We start from the raw sequence: 19,432 nt of genomic DNA, 5'->3' as shown, positions 1-19,432 counted from the left end.
GCTGATTTAGGGCAGAAATAAAAGCTCAGCCAACAGAGCCTGCTCCTTTCACACACTGCCATGTCTGCAATGATTCATAATAGAAGGTAAACATCCTTATTTCATCTCCAGCCAACTGCTCAGGTGAAAATGGATACACTGTGTTTCAGCACGAAGAAGATGTTCTGTAGTTGGGGATGTAGGCGGCCCTGTTTCAGGCCTCTGTCTGGCTGTCTTCAGTCCTTTGTGACAACCTCCTGTTTGAGAAGAATGCTTAGCCTGAGGGGAAGGAGTGGAGCAGGGAGGGAGCCTCCCTGTCTGGGGTGAGAGGCTGAGCCTTGGGACAGCCCGAGAAGGTGGTTGGAGGGGACCACGTAAAAGGAGCAGCAGAGAAGTCGGTCAGCGTGCTTCAGAGGAAGGGCATCTTAGACCCTTTGGTCCTGCACAGTCGTGGGGCTGGGGTCTCAGGATCCTGAGTAGACCTGAGTCTTCGATTCAGAGGAGGTGCCATTGGTGAAGGAAGAACACTTATCTGGCGGGTTCTCCTTCCTTGTTCTTTGGTCTCTCTTTGTTTTCGGATTCACTGGCTTTTATTTGCTTGAGTTGGCTCTTAAATCTCTAGGATAGTCTTCCTCCTGAGCCTGGTTTTCTTATTATGTTTCTCTGCTTTCCCCTCATTTCTTACTGTTACTGCCTGCCTTCTTTGCAGGGACCAGAGGGGGCCCTCTGTGTGCCCCCCACACTCTTTGCTGATGAAGGTAGGGGGTCCTTGCCAGCACTGAGTGCTTCCTAAGGGAGGGACTGGCTAAGGCGAAAGTCCCTTTGGCATCTGACAGATTCTTTCTTTGGACGGAGACAAGAGAAGGGCTGACTTGGTCATTGTGTTTACATTTACAGTCAGTATCCACGTCCACGAAATGAGCCTTTTTCTTATAAAGCTTTGCCAGCATACTGTTTTTCAGGGTAGTGTTTGTCCAGATTAAAAAAGAAAGACAGAAAATAGTTACAGGCCTGAAACAGAGACAGGGAATAAGCATAAGCCAGGGAGCAGGGGTTGATGGGGATTTGGCGCCACTTTCCTTCTCTCCATTTGAATGACTTTTGCTTCAAACAGGAGACTGGCATCAATAACAGCAGCAGTGCTGGTGATACACGTTTATTCAGAGTCTACAGAGGGCAGGACTGGTTTCCGTTCTACATAAAGACTATGCAGTGAGTGGAGTGGTGATATTACAACACATGTGTAGCCAGTCTTGTATAGGAAAAGAATTCAAAGTGACTTATAGTGATCTATAAATTAAGGATCATAGATGAGACCATCAGAGCAATAGGAAAATAAAGACAGAAAAGGAGAGCAGGAAGTAGGAATGAGGTTCACACACAAAATTCACGCATGCCCCCATGTTACATATATTAACTACAGGCAGAATGTGCATTTGGTTTCAATAATTCTCGCAGCCAATGTAGAGAGGAAAACATATCCAGCTGAATGAGCCTGGTGTACCTAATATAGACAGGTCAGTTATCCCCAAAATAACAATGCTTTCAGGTGCTGGGGGCTGAGGAAGAAAAATTCTTTGGTTCTTACAGAAAAGACACCACATGACACAATGAATAACACCATCAGCACAATCCTGACACTGAATCCATCAGTGAGCTGTTTAGGGCCACTTCTCAAAGTGTCCCTCAATGCCAGAGGTGGCATCACCCCAAAATCACTGGGGACAAACAATTCTAACGGGTGGTAGTGAAATGCATTTGTTAAAAACTTGGACCCTGGAGATAGATTTTCAAGCAAATGTTGGCTCCACCATTGACACATGGGGGCTAGCCCTGGGTGATATGGGATTGAATGAGGCAGTGAGCACAGGATACCTAATATCCCTGAAACATGCTGGGCACTTAGGAAAGGTTACAGTTATTGAGTGAAGAGTGTAGATGAACTGCAGCATTTGCTTTAAGCATTCCAGAACAAACCCTGTTTTCTCTTAATAGAACATTTGCTGATAAGCATTAGAGCCAAAGACTCGAAGAGAATCAGCCAAGAGGGGAGATGGGTCTTATATACCTTTATGAAAATTGAGAAGTTTGGAAAAACGTGTCTGAATAGCAGGCAACTCTCCACAAAACACAATCCTGGGTCTATACTGCTGCTGCTACTGCTGCTAAGTCACTTCAGTCGTGTCTGACTCTGCAACCCCATAGACGGCAGCCCACCAGGCTCCCCCAATTCCTGGGATTCTCCAGGCAAGAACACTGGAGTGGGTTGCTATACTAATAGTCCAATAAAAGTACAGTTGAAGCTTCAAAGTCCTGAGCTGAAGGGCATGGTGGCAGTGCTTTCAGGACTGCAAGAGATTAACTAGAGTGAAAGTGGAGTTGCTCAGTTGTTTCCGGCTCTTTGCGACCCCGTGGACTCTAGCCTGCCAGGCTCCTCTGGCCATGGGATTTTCCAGGCAAGAGTACTGGAGTGGGAAGCCATTTTCTTCTCCAGGGGATCTTCCCGACCCCAGAATTGAACCTGGGTCTCCCGCACCCATTGCAGGCAGACTCTTTCCCATCTGAGCCACCAGGGAATTCCCAGGGTATTGGCAAATGTTTGAGCCCACCTCTCCAAAAATTTTTCTCAGTAAAATACCCATAGACCTTCTACTTTTGATTAATGTGTGCCTTTGGTTAAAGTTCTAAAATTAAAAAAAAAAAAAAAAAATCTAACGCTTAACTATCAGCTTCATTGGATTGCTCCATCGGGATGTTACTCACAAATCAATTAATGTTGGGGCATCTGCCAAAGATGAGTGCTGTTGGTTTTAGACAAGTGGTCTGTTGCTTTTCTTTCTGCGAAATAACAGGCAAGCCATCCAGGCCATTTCTCAACAAAGCAGCCATCACCACCGCAACGGTAACAGCAACCACGTTTACCTCCACTGTGACATCCAAATATGCAAAAATGTAGATGTGCGTATTATCTGAATTAAGAGTGGGAAGGGAAAAGGGCATGAGGCATTGAGTTCAATCAGTGATGGCACTGAATGAAGAAGTTACTCCTGTTCTTTTCCACTGAAAACTGCTATTTGATTCATCAAGAGACCATCCTGATTCTAAGTATGATCTCAGCACTGGGGTGGAGACGACATCAGTTCATGAGTTCGGGTGGCTTAGCTCATTCCTGTCTACTTAGCTTAAGGCCAAGGGTAAATCAATGAAAAGTGCAAATAACCTTAGGTTGGCACAGATTCTTCACATGGTATTAAAGAGTAAGATGAATAGAAGCCATTATAGAATAGTTACCTGAAAATACCCTCAATACTCAAGGTTGCAATTGATCAAGCAGAAACATGGCTTTTATTTTGGACAGAATGTCTAATAGAGAAACTAATGAGTATTAATTAGGAGGAGCAAAAGCCTGGCCTGGTTAATCATAGACTAGGTTGCACTCTGGGCCATTCATTGTCCACCATTGAGGCGGCCCCCACAGTCCTGGAGACGGAAAATGGTCTCCAAAAATTTTGTTCAGCTTGAGCTTTTTAATCAACTCCACAAGATGAAGGGACATTTAACTTAGCTGATATTATTTTCATGTTTTACTTGCACATTTAAAAAATATATAAATAAATTTAAAAATATAAACAGTTATGGTGCTGCTTCAAAAAAAAACTAATAAAGGGAGATATAAACACCTAATTCTAGTTTAAAAACAAACAGGGATAAAAGAATGCTATGAAATCAGTGGTGGCATTGAGACCGTAATTAAAAGGAAATGCAGTAGATAGCTTTACTCCCAGTTTCCGGGGAACACAAATTAGCCATCACAGGTACAAATGATCAGTGTTAGCTTTCTGCAGTCACTCCAGGGTGTCCTTCAAGTTGCCAGTGAGGAAACATCCTCGCATGGCTTGATGAGGATGTCACTTGGTCAAATTAAACAGTGACCTCTAAAGATGACAGTGCCTTTTCTTTCGGAGGCGCATGTCTTGTCTGACCCTGGACAGATCTGATCTGGCTGGTGCTCTGTGCTGCCTGGCCTGTGCCTGGGGCTGATGACCCTACCTGATCGAGGCAGTTGCTGCGTAGATACCTCAGCGCTTGCTGGATGCTCTGTGGCAGGGGCTGCCCAGTTCTCTGGACGTGAACGATGAGGGGAACGCCAAAGACCGCCTTGTCTCGATAATCAGGAACTTTCATCCTCTTCATGAACTTTGGAACTGCCCTAGAATTCACAGAAACCAGGTCATGCACGCCTCGTGGAGCACACTGCGGGGAGAGGCTGTGAAAGCAAGAGGGAAGCCAAGCTTTTGTTGGAACATCTGACAGGCGCCGGGGAATTCAACATTTCTCCCTTGATTATTCACATTACATTGGAAGGACTGTCTGTGCCCTGTGCCTCTAACTGTTAAACAGGGTGATTCACATTAGCAGAATGGATTTATGGCCCTGCTTCTAAGTGCTTGACATTCCAGTTTAACTGTGACGGACACACTTCTTAAATGATAAACACTTTAAAGTCCCCAATAAGACAAAACAAAACAAAATTAAAAACTACATCAGAAAGAAGAAATTTGGTTGGGGTTGGGGGAGAAAGAAGAGAAGATAAAATATTATGTTAATATCTTCCCTTACTTTTCTAGAACCAGTTGTACTTTTTAAAGAAAATTTTAATGCACAAGCATATGTTGATTTGACCACACAATTTATAACTTACTTATTATATTTTATAAAATATAAACTGCCGATTCTTCTTTGTGCATAATATATAACATATGACAATCAGCAGCACATCTTACGTTTTTCCAAATCCATCAAATTGTCTAAAATCGGTCCACATTCAAGTTCCAACATATGCTTTTGTGAGTTCCTTATTCCAAAGGTTTACTGCATAGTCTTGTTTTTATTAGCCAATGAAATAAGAGCGGAACTGTATTTGAAGAGTTCAGTGCTCTCAGAATGAAGCAATGCTCTAAGCGTGGAGCTCTGCATTGGGCCAGGAGGTACAAGAAACAGATGTTTTCTTTGCAAACTGCCAGAATTACTTTATGGCAAGTTTATTTTTAATGTCTCTGTTCACAACTAATCACTCTTTACTTGGAGCCTGACTGCCTTCCCTGGAAACTGACAGAGAGCTACAAATAAAGTAATGCTTCCTGTAGGCTACATCTCATCCAGGCTTTGGCAGCCCAGGGGTGGACACTGAGGAAGAACTCTGGGCAATTTTTGTTCCAGAAAACTGGCAGTGAAGAAAACAAACAGATTCCTCAGAACTCAGAAAGCAAACACTGAAGTGCTTGCCATCACACACTGAGCCCTGGAATAAATGGTCTGCTCCAAGGCGAATGGGCTACGCACCACGTCCAGCCGTGCTTGTTGGACATGGAGTGTTTCTCCATGATGGCCGTGAGGCGGAGCAGCGAGAAGCGCTGGAGCAGGTTCAGCTGGCCGGCTGTCTGTCCGCTGATGTGGGGTGATGCCGTAGATGGCTGTGGCTGGTGTGAGAGCTGGAAGCTGTTCCACCGGAGTCGCCTTTACCGGAAAGACCGTCAGAGAAGCCGGTCACAAAAGGGATGGGTTTTTCAGAAAACATGGGATATTACCGATTTTTAAGTAGCTAATCAAAATAGTTTCCGAGCCAAGAGAGTTACAGAGCAAATGGAGCAGAAAGACACAAAATGCACAGAACAAACAGAAGAAACTATTTTGGAAGAAGTCATTATCTGTTTCATTGGTGGTGTTAGTTGCTCAGTCGTGTCCAACTCTACGACCCCCATAGACTGTAGCCAGCCAAGCTCCTCTGTCCCTGGGATTCTCCAGGCCAGAATGCTGGAGTGGGTTGCCATTCCCTTCTCTAGGGAATCTTCCCGACCCAGGGATCGAACCCAGGTCTCCTGCATTGCTGGAAGATTCTTTACTGTAGGTGCCACCATTAGGAGGCTTAAATAAGTGATATAATAAATGTTATATGTTAGTTTATTCCTAAATCCATTCCCACAGTGTTGAAAGCACCTGAGACTGTGTGTGTAAGAAAGAGAGAGACGTTCAGACAGACAGAGGCAGAGATAGAGATCACACACATTTGGGAGCTGTAGAGTACAGTCACACTCCCGTCCTGACTCCACACTCTGACTTGTGACAGGTGCAGATGAAGCTCTCCTGACGTGACTGTACAGCAGTGAGCCCGAGAGACATCACTGCCTTGGGAGAGACCCAGCAACACGTACAGTAGGGCTGTTCCTACTGGTTACCCCCTTCCAGGCCATTTATCTAAGGTGCTTGTGAAGTGATCATAGTAAAACAGCTTTTATGTGCTTTGTATTCTGCATTTTAAAGTCAAAATAAACATATGAAGTACTGCATACACCTTAGATCTCAGAAATTTCTCATAGAACTTTTTAAAAATTTAAGATTTGGCAAAAGAGATGCTTGGCAAGGTCATGGGAAGAGCCTGTGCACGGGCAGTGGGCCTGGTTATCAGTGCTTTGCACATAAGAAGCTCAATTTTTTTTTTTTTTTTTGCATAAAACCAAGATTGAAACAAATGTGAGTTAACATGGATTCAATCTGCACAAAAGACATACTACTGTTCAAATAATTCCCAACCACGTACATCGCTTAGACCAGTGTTAAATATTTAGAAGGTACTCTATAAATGTTTGTTAAACAGACCATAATTATTATGAAATGGATTTAAACCTCATTTCACAGAGCCATGCCACCAACCTGTTTGGCCTGGTCAGAGAGGCCCCTACTCCTGAGTCCCTCCTTTCTCTGACCCCAGTGGCCTCTGACTCAGTAAGAGATGCTCCATCTCTTTCCATGTCACTGGGTGTGGTCCGACCTTCAGAGACAGAGTTGCCTTCGAAATCCAAGGTGATCTGATTGGGAGAGGGGAAAGGGGAGAAGCCAGCCTCTCCGGAGCTGTGTGTCTGTGGTTCGGGTAACACGTTTCTGGACCAGTCATCCACCACCTCCTGGAGCCCGTTGACGTGATGGAGGATGTCATCCAGGTGAGGGAAGAGGTCATCCTTTTCCAAGTCCAGAAGGTCCCCGGTGCTGGCATACAGGTGGGAGCCGGGGACGTTGTCGTAGATGCTGACCCTACTCGCCCTGTGGCAGGACCCCACGAGCCTGGGCTCCCTGGCCCCCGGGCCGGGCTGTCTGCCCAGGGAGATACTCCCGGTCCTCCAGCTCGCCCCGTGGCTGTTGTCTGTTGGTGAGAGGCTTTCGATAGAGAGCGCCTTGGGGAAGGTCCCTGGCTTGTGGTCCTTGGGGACGTGCACCACCAAGTTCTCTTGCGAGTGAAACTCGTGCGCGTGGTGCTTTCGGTCTCCCGCGTCCTGCAGCGCTGTCCCGGCCAGCACGTCCAGGTCTTCTAGGTACATGCCCCCGCGCTTGTGGGCCTCCTGGCACTTCCGCTCCTTCAGGCCGGGCGTGCTCCCCCCGCTGCTGCTGTTCTCCGAGGGGCTGCTCTCAGCGCCCCACTTGGTGGCGCCAGGAAGCCCGGCACTGCCGGTGGCGGGGGGCGAGTTCTGGAGGTGTCCGTTTGGGATCTGGACGCACTGCATGGCCCTGAAGGACTCGGGCTCCTGCTGCAGCACGGGCCCGCTGATCACCAGGCCCCCGGGCCGCCCCTTGTGCCTTCCCTGCGCGCCTTTCCCTCGCAGCGTTTCCATGCGTTTCAGGAACGACTTGGCTCTGGCCCGGCTGGGCTTCTCATTCTTTGGGTGCAAAGGGTGCTGGAGCCCGTCTTTGGAGGACGGCAGGAGGCTGTTGCCCACCAGCGCGGCGTCCAGCATGACCGGGCCGTCAGCGCAGTACTGCCCGGGGCCCTCGAAGGCCTCCCGGCCGACGCCGTGACCACCAGGCTGGCTGCGGCCGTCGCTCCCACCGCTGCTTTCACTGTGAATGGAGCAGACCTCGGGCTCGCTCAGATCCGTGAGGACGCTTTCACTGCTGGTCGTGTTTTTCATCCTAATGTCTCCCGACGACCCATTTCTGTCTCCTCCAGGAAACAGTGTGTGGAGGTCGTCCACGCGAGACCACCGGCGGCTGGTTCTTTGGAAAGTCCATTTGTTGCTGATGCAGAGATCTTCCTCATCAGAGTCGTCACCCTGGAAAACAGCAGCAGGATGCTAATAATGTACGGGTGGCGGGGGTGGAGAGGGCAGTCTGGGGAGCGTGGGCATGGTACCCCTGCCTCCTCCTTCCCTCCCTCCATGGGTGGACCCTTTTGCTGGTTCCTCCACCATCTTTATTGTCCTGGATGACCTCTTCCTTCCCAGAAGCTGGAAGATCCCTTTCCAACCCGTCCAGCTCTCTTCCCTTCAGTTTTCCTTCCTTCCTTCCTCTCTAAGAAGCTTCGTGGACCAATTGCTATTTCCTTCTCCAGAGGATCTTCCCGACCCAGGGATCGAACCCAGGTCTCCTGCATTGTAGGCAGACGCTTTACCGTCTGAGCCACCAGGGAAGCCTAATCATCTGGCTAGACAGGCTAAATATAAAACACCTGCAGTTCTCCCTTTTTGAGTAGAAACTTAATCTTGCCATAGAAGGCACTCACTTCTTTCCCTAAATCTCTTTACGGAGCCCTAGGACCATATTTCTAGCTTTCCTCTTCTGAGCCTCAGAGTCACTAGATCTCAAGCCAATACTCCTTAGTCTCCCAGACTTGATTCTTAGCATATGTTCCCATGTAAGTTAACAGCCAAATTATCTCCAAATTCCTGCAAGTGGAAATTTGGGAGCCATTCTAGAGATTCCTGGTGGAGGAAGGTCCCATCTCAGCCAGCACCACCAGGCCAGCCTTCTTGTTTTTAATTAGCCCTGGATCCGAGTGCCTTCCTGGAACACGGGTATCTGGGTGCTATGGCCCCACCATTTTCCCCTGTCATACACCTCACACATTTCTCTTACGTCTGGGTTCTGCCTGAATTTGTAGCCCCTGAGATAGGAGAGTCTGGATTCCCTGAATCCAGAGATGGCTTTGTTTATCTTTGCAAATCCCTGGGCCTGGCCCAGCACAGATGTATAACTAATTTCCTTTCCAGATGAACTGGATCATCCATTCCTTCCTTCTCTTCATTATGTGCATTACCAAGATCCGACTCTGAAATGGTTCTCAAATCTGCTCCCTCGTTCATATCTTCACTCTCATTCCCCAGTGTGGGCCCTTGGCACCTCTGGCTGGGTTATTACAGTGAAAACCGGGCCAACATCCTCTCCATCTAAACGGCTTTCCACAGTGTAATCCAAGTATGATCACAGGGTTTCCCGGTTTAGACACTTTCTGTTCCCCTTAGCTCTCCGAAGTCTGGGTATGGCATTTTCAACCTGACTTTCAACCTGAAGCTCTTTCGACCTAACTCCAGTGTGCTTTTCTTATGTTAGCGGTTCCTCCCCATCTTCTGCATTCTGCTCCCTGACCTGCAACTAGGCCCAACACCCAGCTCTGCGACAGGATCAAGAGCCTAAAGGGTTTATATTGTCCCCTGTCCTTCCCTGATCCCTGACCATTCTTGGGTACTCAGCTTCATGGGTCTCTTTGAAGCCTTCCTGACAGCCCCAAGGCAGTGACTATGCTTCCACTGTGCTCCTGTAGCATTCGGTTTAGATCTTTATAACATTTGTTATAATGCTATCTTAATCTCATGTCCCAAGCACCTACTCTCAACTGTTACAGATAAACTGAGCAGGACCAGGGCCTGCTTTTCTGTGTTGTATTCATATTTATATCCTCCCCAATGCCGAGCAGAGAGTAACTGCTCTCTTTCTCTCTATGTGTGTGTATGTATATATATTAATTGGACTAAGTGTTATTTCACTTTACTTTGGCATCCGGTTCCAAGCCCTGGTTGCCAGTGCAAGCAGTACCAGTTAGACTTAGGTGACTGTCTGAAAGTTGCTTACTCTCTCCGAAGTGCATTTCTACCATTTATAAAATGGGACTGAAAATTGGTTCTGCATCATAGGTTTGCTTCGGGGATTACATGAAATAATGCACTGACCAATCCTTCACTGAGGAGTATTTTGCTTATTGGTTATTTTCTCGTGTTTGTTCAGTTGCGTCTGTGCTTCCTGTGCGTGTAAGATAGACGGCTTATCCATCTTTCTATATATCTGGCATCCACCTTAACTCCTCTGGACATCGCAATTATTAACTTCAAGGAAAAGTAAACAGATGCTCAGTCAGTGAATGTGGGATTCTTCCATTCTTATTCCCTGAAAATCTAGGTTCACAGGGATTAGACTAAATGACAAATTTGAACTTTCAAGTATAAGGTAGAAGAAAGTAGAAAACCATGGCAATCACAGAGAATTTCATAGCTGTGGCAGCATGGTGGGAAATTAGCTTTGAGTTTTAAAAAAGTTGCATAAAACTTTAGCGAAAGAGCTTAAAAAGTTGCCCAAATGGAAAAAGGGCAAGACTCTAGGATGAAGACTCAAAAATATCCTTTCTTCATAGTATTTTCTACCTCTTCTTTCCCTGTGATGGATACAATAAACCCTGACATCTGAGGGCCATTTAAATATCAGGTCCTGTGACAGTTTGAAGGTTGAGTTTATTGGATTTTCATGTCGTATTTCAGGAAGCTAGGAGAAGTTGATATTAAGTAAACATTCTGAAAAAAACCTTTTAGCAAATAGTTTCTGAGAAGGCAAAAGAAGGATATGCTTTTAAAGAAAATACAGATATTTTAAAATAGAAACTACAACATTTAGTGTTGGCTCCAATGAGCTCTCTAAAGCAATCCCAAACTTGGTTACTGATGCTAGCAAACCACATACTAGTTGGAGAAGGACTTCTTTATGTTGGTTTAGAAAAGATGCCAAGCCGGGCACTGCGGGCTAGGGATGGAAAGCCCACTCCTGTCTGCTGGGCTCTAAGACCTTATTATACTGGCTCTGGGCAAAAAGAGATATTTACAACCCAACCAAGGCATGTGAAAAAGTGGTAAACTCCTAGGGAAAAAGGCAAACAGTTCAGGGAAATTTTGCAGTATTTAGATGGTTTGAACCAAAACAAACAAACAAAAATCAAAGCAATAAAAAACAAAAATAAAACAGAGAAAAAAGGAAAAGATATCTATCTTCTTTAGTATGCAATTATCAGAGTACATCCAGAGGGTACTGACATGATTCTGTGTCTGTTTTTTCCCACTGGTGCAGGATCTTTGAAACTGATAGTGACATACAACTAGAAATATATTGTTTAGTTATAAATGGATACTAGAGATGCAAGGTAAAACACCATAAATATAATGAACACTGTGTATGTTGTATATGAAAGTTGTTAACTGAGTAAGTCCTAAGAGTTCTTATCACAAAGAAAAACATTTTTTTTTCTTCTATTCTTTAGCATTGTATCTCTGGGATGATGGATATTCACTAAACCTACTGTGGTAGTCATGATGTATGTCAGTCAAATCATGCTGCACACTTTAAACTGATACAGTGCTATATGTCAATTATACCTCAATAAAACTGAAGAAGGAAAAAAGGAAGTAATACAGCCCTGATAATAGTATATGGAACATACTAAGTGCTCAAAACATGCTAGCTATTCATTAAAAAAAAAAATTCCAGCACAACTCAAGGCACATATACAAATTACACTAAAGCTAAATAAATAAATACATAAATTTATGCTGTCACAGTTATCTTTATCCTCTGATTTTTTATATTCTAGTTTAGTCCATTTCATTTTTTTTTTAAATGTTGTTTGCAACCCACTAGATTCACCTGATAACCTACCAATGGGCCTTGATTCACAGCATGAAAAACACCACAGTTTTAGTTTTTTATACACTCATGGCCCAGCAGATGGTTAGGGACATAGCAGACTCTCCAATAATAAATGTAAGGTGTACTCTTTAGGAGATGATCAGATTTCATCTTTTTTTTTTTTTTTTCTTTTTTTGAGGCTAAACACAAATAGTTTGTGATTATTTAGAAATGCAAAATGGAAACCTCTAGGAGTCAGATGTTTTTATGAGAAAAAGACACACCAAACTAACTTTATTCTCTTATCTCAACCATTTAGTAAACCAGGGAAATACTAGGGACACGGTGTGTCTGGATTTCAGCCAGGAACTGACAAAAGGCCAAGACACTGAACTGCTGGAGGCTACAGAGCGTTTTGTGAGTAGCTGGTTGAGTACCTCCACCAGAGAGGGTGATGGAAAGACTGAAAGCGAATGATGCAGGATGCCTTCAGGCCGTGTCCATTTTAAGAATAAGTTGAATGACTCAGAAGGATTCATGTGTTTAAACTGTGAAGATGGTACAGATTATTCGCTAGGTGATCTTTTTTGTTGTTGTTTATTTATTTTTAATTGGAGGACGACTGCTTTACAATGTTGTGTTAGTTTCTGCTGGGCAGTGAAGTGAATCAGCTGTAAGTATAAGTGTGTCTTCTCACTTCTGGACCTCCCTTCCACCCCGCCCCCATCCCATCCATTCAGGTCTCACTAAGTGATCTTAAGCAAGGCACTCACTCTGAGGCTCAATTTTCTCAGCTGTAAAATGGAAATGATAACAACGCACATCTGGCATGGTTTGCCAATAGAATCAAATGAGATTATATGTGAAAATGCCAGATAAATCTTAAAGTGCAAGATGAAACTAATTATTGTTCTTAGAGAATACTGATTTGAGATGCGTAACGATCTGAACAGAATTGAAGGATGGCCTGTTAATAAGATGAAATTTCATGAAGTTAAACACGAAGAACTTAACTTCACAAATCTATTATAGAATGTGTGGGATGAAACAGTCTTCGTTCCTATCAACAGTCTTGAGAGTTGTAGCAGATTTAGGCTTAATATGAGTTAACCATGTAATGTGGTAACCAAACCAAGACATCCACCTTAGGATATCTTACCAAAAGCATGGATCTCAACATTTGGGAGGTGCAGCCCCATTGTATTCTGCATTGGTAACATATATTAGGAACAATGGGCCACAGCTTAAAGTGCACAGGGAATGGGATATATTTCCAGAGCAGAGTAATCAGGTTGGCCAGTGATCTAGACATCACAACCTTCTATGAAGGATGATTGAAAGGACTAATGGTTTGGTTTAGGAAAAAGGAACTCGAGAACAGTACAACTCAAAGTGTGGCCAAGGGGCTGACAGTCCCCTAAGCAGTCTTCAGAGAGGTGAGTTCAGACACTGAGAGTAAGTATTAAAACCATTTGTCACCATTTGGCATGGCTGTGTGATCCAAGTTCATGATCACTGGACTTATCTTACTAAATGGGGCTGAGACCAGCTTGTGTGTTGGGCTCACAAGGTCCATGTTACATGTGACATTTCAAGATCAGTTTATCTAGCATAACCCAAAGTGTATAATGTACAGGATCCATTGTTTTACAGAAAGACTATTGTAGAAACTAGCTAGTGACGTGGATTAAAGATGAATTTTGACAATATAGCATCACTTACTTCATTTTGGTAAAAGTAAAAAAGAATAGCCAAAGCTTTTAAAAATTACTTTAAAAACCTCTTTATTTTTATTTTTTTAATGTGTATCATTTTTAAAGTCATTATTGAATTTGTTGCAATATTGTTTTTGTTTTATGTTTTGGTTTTTTGGGCTGCAAAGCATGTGGGATCTTAGCTTCCTGACCAGGGATTGAGCCTGCACCCCCCAATTTGGAAGGCAGAGTCTTAACCACTGGACCGTCAGGTAAGCCCCACTCAACATATCCTGTGAGACTGGCTTCTTTATGATGGTTAATATTAAAACAAAGAAGCATATGAGATACACATTTTCCCCTGTGAGTGGTTTCTGTCAATCAAACCTAAATTTGAAAGCAAACAGAAAACTCACCATGGGGAATACTCATAGTCATAGTGTTTGATTGAAATGTGTGTATAGACATTTAATATGGGGAATTGGTATTTCAAAGTAAACTTTTTGTTTAGTTCTGACAGCTGAACAACAGAAAAAAAGTTGCAAATGCAATCATGATTCTGCATATTAATTGCCTAAGTATACACTTTTAGTAAAAATATGAACAATTTTTGTAATTCTTTTCTGTTTCCTGTTATATTTGTTCCAGTTATATTTATTGGAATGCAATTTTGTATCTGCACAGTCTTTTAAAACATTTAGTCTTGTATTTTCTCTAGTACAATTCTTAGAGATTATCTAATGATTGTATCATTCATATTTCTAATATTATTTATGTTTCTAATAATTGTTTTGTAATGAATTTTACAGAAGTATCTTGGTCAGTGGCAGGCTGGGAAGTTTTTAAAAAATCAATCATTCTCTCTAGACAGTTTAAGAAACTTTGTTCTAGATTGAATAGAGGTCAGAAAACTTTCTGTAAAGGGCCAGATAGTAAATATTAGAACATTACAACTAATCAACTCTGCCTTTGCAGCCAAAAGGATGGGTGTGGCTTTATTCCAGTACAACTTTCTTTACCACAGCAGGAGCAGTAGCTTGCTGAGCTCTCATCTAGACAAAGAAGAAATCCATATTCTGTGCCTCTCCAGAGAGAAGAGTTGGAATCAGACGGGCACATTTACATCAAGTCAACTTTTAGCTTATTATATGAAAGACTTCCAGTAGTTAGGAGAAAATAAATTGCCTTGCATTTTAATGAACTCAAGTCTAGATATTTATAAACAGAGGCTGAGTGAATTGTTGGATGCTCTGAAAGTAAATCCTGTCCTGGATAGGAGGTTGGAAAAGATGAGTGAAGCGCTCTTCTCACTCAAAGATCCAGGTTCGAGGATATTCACACTTAACACTCTTCAATGTAAGATGTACTACTTTTTAGCCGAGGGAATGATGGAATGAAAAGTAACTTCTCTCATTTGCTCTGCTGTTTGGAGCTGTCTGGTGGTGTCTTATTTGACGGGACATTCGAGGTTATGAAAGGCAATGGGGGGGAGGGTGCAGGCGGAGGCTCAGACCGGGCCCCCTCACAACAGCTGCAGCTCCTTTGAAATGCCCACGGCATCGAGGCCAGGAGGTGCTGGCTGCAACGTGGCGATTAGTCATGGTTTCTGTGTTGCTTTCCACCCTGGGGTCATGATTTCAGAGAGCTTTATTAAAACCGTGACTTTAACCAGGACCTTCTTTGGAAGCTGCTCGTCCTGCCTCAGGAAATCTTGGGTAGGAGTCCTGTGTGTGTACACATCTCTCTCTTTCTTCATTTAACAGAGATCCTTATTGGAGTCTTTAGTCTCTGACTTTAACTTTGAATAGAACCCACATCACATTAACACTGACTGTAATGAGGGGATTTCAGTGTTGTCATAAAGCAAGTGTGAATTCTGTAGGACATAATGAAGGAACAGTTTTCTGAGAAAGAGTAGCTTTGCATGTGCCTTGGCGTTTTTAATTTAGAGGAAACTTCAAACTTCTTTTGGCTTTTTCTAAAAAAGTGAGAAGTCATAGCTGAAATTAATATATGCTTCAGAGACAAATGCCAAAAACAGACACCGCAAAGGGAAGGATTTTGTCTTTTTTAAACAAAATCTGACCATCTCTTTACACTGGAAACAGGAGCCCATATGAGCCCACAGATGTAAGAGTTGGCTACTCCACAAGTACATGGAAATTTAGATGTGTATCTTCCATTAAAGTTGACTGGAGCTGGGTGGCTGAGCCATCCTGTTCAGAAGCACGGCCCTGCCACTTGCCGCATTGCAAGGGGAGGAGCCTGAGGCCAGTGGTGGGCAACGGCTGGGTCCTCAGGCTCTCAGAAATGCGGGGGTTTAGTAAGTCTTTCAGTGAGATGCATGGCCAAGATTGAGGACACTCTACCTGCTTCTCATGGGGAAAGTAATCTTGAATCTTTAGAGGACTGCTTTTCTTTTCTGCAAAGTGTAAGGTGCGATTTCAGTTGTCCTGGAGCTTTACGAGTGAGTGGTATTTGATGTACAAGGAAAGTGCCTGCCTAACTAAGTATGAATGAGGCTTCACCATTGTCATCTATTTCTGGATTTTGTTTTGTTTTTTTCCCCCGTCTTGGGTCAACCCACCAAACTCTTCAGAATTAAACAAAATCAGGTGAGAACCAAATTCAAAGCAGAGCAATGAAACTCATGACTCTTTTACCACAAGAGATCCAAAGGTAAATTTCCACGAAGACATTACATAAATTGTGGACTTGAGTACAAAAAGCAAGAAATATCCCTCTTCTAAAACAACAATAAAAATACCTAATTGTATATATTGCTGAGGAAGCCCTTCCGGGTCTCAGGCAGAGGGCCAGAAGCTCATGACAATACATTTCTGAATCTCTCTCAAGGGCCAGGAGGGGCAGAACAGCTCGGTTCAGATCCTGCCTGTGCCGTTTCTGAGTGGCTCTGGGCTTCCCTGTCCTTCGATCTCTGCATCTGTGACGTGGGGTTAATGATGAGCAGTGACCTGGCGTGGAGCGGGCACTGTGGGCACCTTCTCATCACACCACAGAGTGCTAAGAAGCACACACAGCCTTCCTGAGGCCCTGGAGGGAGAAGCATGACCGCATTCCCGGTGGTGAAGCCATTTGGGGATGACATTCTGGGGAATTAAACACGTCTGGGCCTCTGCAGATTGAAGGTGAGCATTATATTTCTGTTTCTTGGATTGATTAAAATAGGGACAAGCCCAGAGGAAATGCTACTGTCTTTTTTTTTTTTTCCTGCCAAACTAATTCCACAGTTAGTTAAAGCTCTTGTGGTGTTTGGTTCTCAAGTTTCACTTTCTACCTCTGATCATTTAGCCTAGTCCTAGTCTGTATTTAGTTGTTTTTTTTTTTTTTCCAGTAAAATAAAGGATTGGCAGAAGCTCCAATACTCTGGCCACCTGATGTGAGAGCCAACTCATTGGAAAAGACCCTGATGCTGGGAAAGACTGAAGGCAAAAGGAGAAGGGGGTGACAGAGGTTGAGTTGATTGGATGGTATCACTGACTCAGTGGACGTGAGTTTGAGCAAACTCTGGGAGATGGTGAAGGACACGGAAGCTGGTGTGCTGCAGTCCATGGTGCTATGGAGAGTTGGACACAACTGAGAGACTGAACAATGACAAAGGGCTGGTCTGTGACTTGTGTAAGGAGCAGATCGTAGGGACATGTGCCACCACCAGGGTCTCCTATGTAGCTGCTTAGACCACAGCCACCAATATGCATCACGGCTAAGATTCACGAGTGGGTGGAGATCACTCACTGGATTTATTTATTTCAAAATTCAGGCCACGAGTCCCTGTGTTACAGTGTGGAAAGCCCTGTTTTATTCAAGTGCCTGCATCTGTGGGGCCCACAGCTAAGTAGGGGCTGTAAGGGTATATGCCACCATAGCCAACGTAAGGCATAAATTAAGAATGTCAGAATACCGAAGGGACCAATTTACAGAGGAGCTTCTGTGAAGGTAACATGGCCTAATGCATGTTATTCAAGCCTGTCCCACATGTGGGTTTTGAAATGCTGGTGATAAGGGAAGAATTCAATCACACCACTTGGTTGAAAACAAATCGTGTCGTTAGTCTTCGGCATTTGTGTTTGTGATACATAGCAGCTAAGGATCTGCACTGGCAGCCGGACAGACCAGCCACACAGGCGTGGCTGCGCTTGGTTTAATAAGAACCATGTGTTACAACCAAAACAACATCTGACCTTCCTGCTTCAAACAGTGTGTGTACTTCTCAAGGGCTCTATTCAGCCAGACAGCTGTTGGGACATTTATTCCCACATTTTTCATTTTTCTTTGACCCGGACAAATTGCCCGTGTTTTAATATATTCTCTGGATATTGTTTTTCACCATTTTACCTCCTTAGCTTGAATCTTTGGTTCCTAGCTCAAACCCCAAATTGTTTTGAAGGTGAGGTCAACCAAAATTCATTTGCGCTTTTTTTGGGTGCTATTTTAGAGCAGAAATTCAGGCTAAAGTTATTTTTAAAGATTTGGTTACTCGGGAGTGACTTAAAATCCATGGGCTGTAATGACTTCTCTGTGTAGACCAGAATAAAGAACACTTTCTTACAACTCAGGGATGTTTTCTCTGCTTCTTCAAAATATAGTGCGGCTTGACTTGTTACATACTGAAGATGTGAAATGAAAAAAGTAGCTAACGATGTTAATTCTGAGTTTCCTAAAAGGATCAATTCAGTGAGAAAGAGAGGTCTTTCAGCACAGTGGTTATGAGCCTCAGTTTTGGAGTCAGACACACCTGAAGTTGAAACCCTGCTCCTCCACCAGCTAATAGATCACAGGCAAGGGACTTAGCCAGTTCAGGTTTTATTTCCCTTCTCTAGAAAACAGAGACCCTCTGCCACAATGCATGAAATGCCATAACATAGCTTGTGGAAAACAGTTAAGTCCTCAATAAAGTATAGCTTTGTTTCAGAACTGAAATCGCCAGCCTTGCTCCTACAGAGGGAAAAATGCCTGCAAAGTCCTATAAGAGAGAGGAAGTGTAGTGATTCGGGAAACTGAAGGACGCTCCCTGTGACTAGAGAAAAGGGCAACGGGTGAGAATGGAGAGATGGGGTGAGTTCTGAATCCTGTTGTTACCCTCTCCCTCCACCTGCTCAACCACGATGACATGAACCAGCCTGACAATGATCACATCCTGAACTGCACTTGAAATAAAATGCCATAGGAAAGAATGAAGCAGAAGACACCGGGCATAGCCCACCCCATAGATTCTGTTTTGCATTCTCTTAATCTACAAATCACCGGAGAACTTGAGTCTAATATAGAGTGGATATTTACAGCTAAACAAACTTCTGAAAGATTATCATAAACAAGGCATTTTACGTTTGTATGCAAACCCTCTGATCAAAACTAAAGCAAAGTGAAACAGATGTTAGCCTAGGTTCCTGTCGGGCTGAATCATGATGCTTATGATAAGACGAGATTTTTGGAGAATAAACACATATTACGGTCAGTCATTTCAGAATTTCGCTTAGGTTTGTGTTGTTTTTAATTTGTGAACGCAGCTCGTCCTGCTGGTACAGCCATGGTCTTAGTAAGGTATAGTAAATTGCACCTACCTTTTTCCTTTGGAAGTTCACATCAAGTTTCATTGAGGCACACTTGTTCAATGTATTTAGTCGTCTAAAAGGAAAGAAAAATGTGATCATTGCTATCACTAATGAACCTAAATCTTTCCAGTTTGATGATTCTCATTGGTTGCCAGTGAAGCTGAAAGTGCAGAAACAACCAACTACATCCCAAGAAAGGACTCTACCAAGAGATGGTACATGATAAAGTGTTCCCTTTTGTTCTCCAGACCTGAGAGGACCTTCCATGAAGCTTACCAAACCCTGCTGCTTCCCTTTCCATCATTCTTGGAACCCATGGGAAGTAATTTTAAGCCATATTTTCACCAGCCCCTCATTTCATCTGCCACTTTGACCTCTCCAGTCTATCCTGCTAGTCCCCAAATTTGGATCAACTCAACCATCTCTCTTCTCTCTTGCTCTTGTGTATAAATGGGAAAAGAACTCACATTATAG

The 19,432-nt window shown here is 43.7% G+C and overlaps 1 protein-coding gene across 8 annotated transcripts in view; it reads right to left on the bottom strand.

The window, feature by feature from the left end:
- STARD13 (StAR related lipid transfer domain containing 13) overlaps positions 1-19,432 on the bottom strand; it is a 227,960-nt gene that overhangs the window by 17,863 nt on the left and 190,665 nt on the right. For 5 of the 8 annotated variants that reach the window (XM_027557443.1, XM_027557442.1, XM_027557444.1 and 2 more), the window contains exons 4-7: positions 18,968-19,031; positions 6,691-8,081; positions 5,323-5,496; positions 4,030-4,189 (exon numbers count right to left, since the gene is read on the bottom strand). In XM_027557443.1, the coding sequence (XP_027413244.1) occupies positions 4,030-4,189; positions 5,323-5,496; positions 6,691-8,081; positions 18,968-19,031 (1,789 nt within the window). Of the gene's footprint in view, positions 1-4,029; positions 4,247-5,322; positions 5,497-6,690; positions 8,082-18,967; positions 19,032-19,432 lie in introns of all 8 variants that reach the window. The other 3 variants (XM_027557441.1, XM_027557440.1, XM_027557438.1) reach the window with 1 other exon arrangement.

Source organism: Bos indicus x Bos taurus, chromosome 12 (genome assembly GCF_003369695.1).
Source record: "Bos indicus x Bos taurus breed Angus x Brahman F1 hybrid chromosome 12, Bos_hybrid_MaternalHap_v2.0, whole genome shotgun sequence".
NCBI lineage: Eukaryota > Metazoa > Chordata > Mammalia > Artiodactyla > Bovidae > Bos > Bos indicus x Bos taurus.
The sequence above is the reverse complement of the archived record's forward strand: the minus strand, read 5'-3'. Positions and strand labels throughout refer to the sequence as shown.